At 51.3% G+C, this 4,121-nt stretch overlaps 1 protein-coding gene across 1 annotated transcript; it reads right to left on the reverse strand.

Annotated features, from left to right (window-relative positions):
• Nucleotides 1–815: 815 nt before the first annotated feature.
• LOC140830151 (uncharacterized) lies at nt 816–3,872 on the reverse strand. The gene is made up of 2 exons (XM_073193436.1): nt 1,824–3,872; nt 816–1,748 (listed from the first exon to the last, which is right to left on the reverse strand). Exons 1-2 carry the CDS (start codon nt 3,870–3,872, stop codon nt 816–818), a joined length of 2,982 nt encoding a protein of 993 aa, XP_073049537.1.
• Between the last annotated feature and the right edge of the window lie 249 nt (nt 3,873–4,121).

The raw sequence follows: 4,121 nt of genomic DNA on the forward strand, positions 1-4,121 counted from the left end.
GGGCATCGGCTTCAGTATTTTTCTCCCGGGGGATTTGCTCTATGCTCCAGTCTGTGAAATGTGCTGACAAATCTTTAATGAGAGCTAGATATTTCCCAAATTTTTCCTCCCGAGTCTCATACACTCCTTTTACCTGCTGGGCTACCAACTGTGAATCCGTATAGATAATGACCCGGCTAGCTCCGGCATTCCGGGCTGCTTCTATCCCGTTGACAACAGCCTCGTACTCTGCTTCGTTGTTAGAGGCCCGGAAGTCCAATCTGACAGCCAACCGTATTTTTTCTTCGGTAGGTGGTATCAGCAGGACCCCCACGCCACTACCCTCTTTGCAGGAAGCCCCGTCTACAAATACCCTCCAAACTTCCCTGGTATCGGGGACCACCATCTCAATGATGAAATCTGACAAGGCCTGGGCCTTAATGGCCCGCCGGGGCCGGTACTCGATGTCATATTCTCCCAACTCCACAGTCCACTTTACCAACCTTCCTGAGACCTCGGGTTGAGTCATGATTCTCCCGAGAGGGGAGTTAGTCAACACAGTGATAGGATAAGACAAGAAGTATGGGCGTAGTTTTCGTGCTGTGATAACCAGGGCCAGGGCCACTTTCTCTACCTCTGTATACCTGATCTCTAGCCCTTTGAGTGCATGGCTTACAAAATAGACCGGTTTTTGATCCGTATCTTCTTCTCGGATTAGTACAGAGCTGACAGCATACTCGGTGGCAGAAAGGTATACCCAGAGCTTCTCCCCGGGTCCGGGCTTCTCAAGGACAGGGAGCCCGGCTAGATGATTCTTCAATTCCCCGAAAGCTTTTTCACATTTTTCGTCCCAGCCCAAATTCTTTAGCCCTCCTCAGGGCCTGGAAGAAAGGGTAGCTTCGGTGTGCAGATCGGGAAATGAAACGTGACAGGGCGGCGATTCTCCCCGTGAGTCTCTGCACCTCCCTGACCGATTTTGGGGATGCCATTTCAGTAATCGACCGGACTTTCTCCGGATTAACTTCAATTCCTCTCTCGGTGACCATGAACCCGAGGAACTTGCCACTTTTAACCCCAAATGTGCATTTGGACGGGTTCAGCTTAACCCCATACTCCCGGAGAGTGGCGAAAGTCTCCTCGAGGTCAGGGATGAACTCAGTATGTGCCCGGGACTTTATCAAGATGTCATCCGCATAAACTTCAATATTCCGCCCGGCTTGCTTGGTGAATATCCTGTCCATTAATCTCTGGTATGTGGCCCCGGCATTCTTCAGTCCGAAGGGCATGACCACATAGCAGAAGGTTCCTCCCGTGGTAATGAAACTAACCTTCTCCTGATCCTCTCGGGCTAGGGGGATCTGGTGGTACCCCTGGTATGCGTCCATGAAACTCAATAGCTCATACCCCGATGTGGAGTCTACCAGCTGGTCAATCCGGGGTAGGGGGTAGCAATCTTTTGGACAAGCTTTGTTCAAATCCCTGAAGTCAACGCACATCCGCCACTTGCCGGCCGATTTGGGAACCAAGACTACATTGGATAGCCAGGTGGGATACTGAACCTCTCTGATTTGCCCGGCCTTCAATAGTTCTGCCACATGGTCGGCAATCACTTTATCCTTTTCAGGACCAAAGTGTCTCTTTTTCTGCTTCACTGCCCGGGAACCCGGGACGATGTTCAACTTGTGCTCTGCTATGTGGGGTGAGATCCCCACCAACTCTGAGGAAAGCCATGCAAAGATGTCCACGTTCTCTTCTAGGCACCTTATCAACTAAGCCCGGGTGATTGGCTCCAGATCTCGAGCTATTTTAATCGTCCTCTCGGGCTGCCCGGGTAAGACGCTTACTTCTTCCTGCTCCTCCCCTTCCACCACATATACTTGTTGGATAGAGTGTACCTCTTCCTTCCCTGCCCTCCGGTCTTCGCCGCTTCGCCGGGCTCTTTTATTTTCCACCCGGACAGTTTCTGCATAGCAATCGCGGGAAGATGGCTGGTCTCCCCTTACTTCTCCCACTCTGTTCCCCACCGGGAACTTAAGCTTTTGGTGATAGACGGAAGCCACGGCCCGGAGAGCATTCATAGCAGGTCTGCCCAAAATGATATTATAAGAGGTAGGGGCACTTACCACAGTGAACACCGTCATCACTGTCTTTCTGAGCTCCTCAGTTCCTACAGTGAGGGGTAGGACGATTTCCCCCCGAGGGTAGACAGTGTGGCCAGCAAATCCAAACAATGCTGTTTCTACCGGTCGCAACTGATAATCTTCTAACTTCATTTGGTCCAGGGCCTCCTGAAAAATAACATTCACCGAGCTCCCCGAATCGACGAAGACCCGGCGAATGTCATAATTCGCTATTTTTGCCTGGATGACTAAGGCATCATTGTGCGGCAGGCTGACTCCTTGAAGATCTCTGGGGCCAAAACTGATGACCGGTACATCATCTCCTAGTGTATTATCTACCCCAAGACTCTCATGCCGGGAATGTGCTTTCCGGGCCCGGTTAGAATCTCCATCTGTCGAACCCCCAGAAATCATTTTAATCACCCCAAGGACTGGTGATCTTCCTCCGTCCTTAATTACTCGGCCCTGGTATGTTTGCCCGGGACTATCCCTTTTCTCTTTTCTTACCGGGCCTATATCCCCCGGCCTGCACCTCGCATCTTTAGGTATCCACGGTGGTCCCCGGGACTTCTTTGCTAATGGTAATGTCTCACCCGGGCCCGACTGGGAAGGGGCCCTCTTCAATCTTCTGCACTCATTTGTACTGTGTGCGCATTCTCCGTGATAAGAGCACATCTTGGTGACAGGTGGTAAATTTAGGGGTGACCGGGATGATAAGGCTCCCCGATCGCCGTCACATATATGGACCCCTTCGTCCCGACGTGACCTCATTGGGGTGTATCGAGAAAAACGCCCGAGATCACTTCCCCGAGTTTTATCGTCTGGCTTTCCAGCTCGGTCATTTCTTTCTTTTCGGGTAGATTCCCTTTTCTGTCTCTGGGCTTCTTCCATGTTTATGTATTTTTCTGCCCGGGACAACAGATCTTCAAAATCCCCCGGCTGCTTCTTTACCAGGGATCGGAAAAAATCTCCTACTCTGAGCCCTTGAGTGAACGCTGTAGTTTTGGTCTCCGGGGCACAAGCCGGGACTTCTAGGGATGCTTTGTTGAACCGGCGAATATATGCCCGGAGAGATTCATCGCCTAACTGCTTTATTTCGAACAGGCTGAAGGCAGTCTTCTTGTATTTCTTGCTGCTGCTAAAGTGATGTACAAAGGTGTCCCCGAAACCTTCGAAAGATTGGATGCTCCCGGGTTCCAACTTTTCAAACCACTTCTGGGCAGAATCCACCAAGGTGGTGAGGAATACCTTGCATTTTATCTTGTCAGGGTAACAGTGCAACATCGCCATATTTTCAAACCGGGCGAGATGTTCTTCGGGATCGGAATTTCCATCATACTCCCGGATGTTGGTGATCTTGAAGTGAGCAGGGAGGGGCTCGCTTACAATCTCCGGGGAGAAAGGGCATCCCCGGGAGCTGACCGGGGTTATCGCATGAGAGGACCCGGCCCTGGCCTCCAATTCTTTCACTTTCTTTCTCAAATCCTTCAGCTCCTGGGCCACAGTGGATGTAGGAGCTTTGGAAACCGTCTGAGAACTTTCTTCCCTGTCTCTTTCTTTCTCGAGAGGAGATTCTCCCATAGCCTCACTGTCCCTTGGTTGGCTAGATTCGGGTGGGACCCTTTCATCGAGAGCTTTTTGGACAGCGGCAGCAATTAGTTGTGACAGCTCCTCGGGGACGTGACTGAATAATGGATTTTCTTGAGTTCCCCTACCCCCCTCAGGGTTCTGAGGACCAGAGTTGTTCCCAGTAGTTTTGCGAGTGGAAACCATATCTACGTCTCGAGCTTCAGTTCCCACAGACGGCGCCAATGATGTCAACCGGGCAAATCGGGTAGTAGCCGGGTGGGCGATTTGCCAAGTCGAGTGTTTAGATATATGTGCGAATGTTAATGCGAGTTACTGATGGCCCGGGGTGGTTGAGCTCCCTGTCACCTGAAAGACAACGCCCGGGATGATGTGAGTAATAACCCTGAAACCACAGAACGTTAGGGGAGCGCCGGAAGTTGTTCCGGCGTATCC

Source organism: Primulina eburnea, chromosome 4 (assembly GCF_022965805.1).
Source record: "Primulina eburnea isolate SZY01 chromosome 4, ASM2296580v1, whole genome shotgun sequence".
NCBI lineage: Eukaryota > Viridiplantae > Streptophyta > Magnoliopsida > Lamiales > Gesneriaceae > Primulina > Primulina eburnea.

Coding starts and splice junctions, on each gene's coding strand:
- LOC140830151 (XM_073193436.1), bottom strand. CDS start 3,872: ATGGTTTCCACTCGCAAAACTACTGGGAACAACTCTGGTCCTCAGAAC. Junction 1,749..1,823: donor AAGGGGAGGAGCAGGAAGAA/GTAAGCGTCTTA, acceptor ACCCGGGCTTAG/TTGATAAGGTGCCTAGAAGA.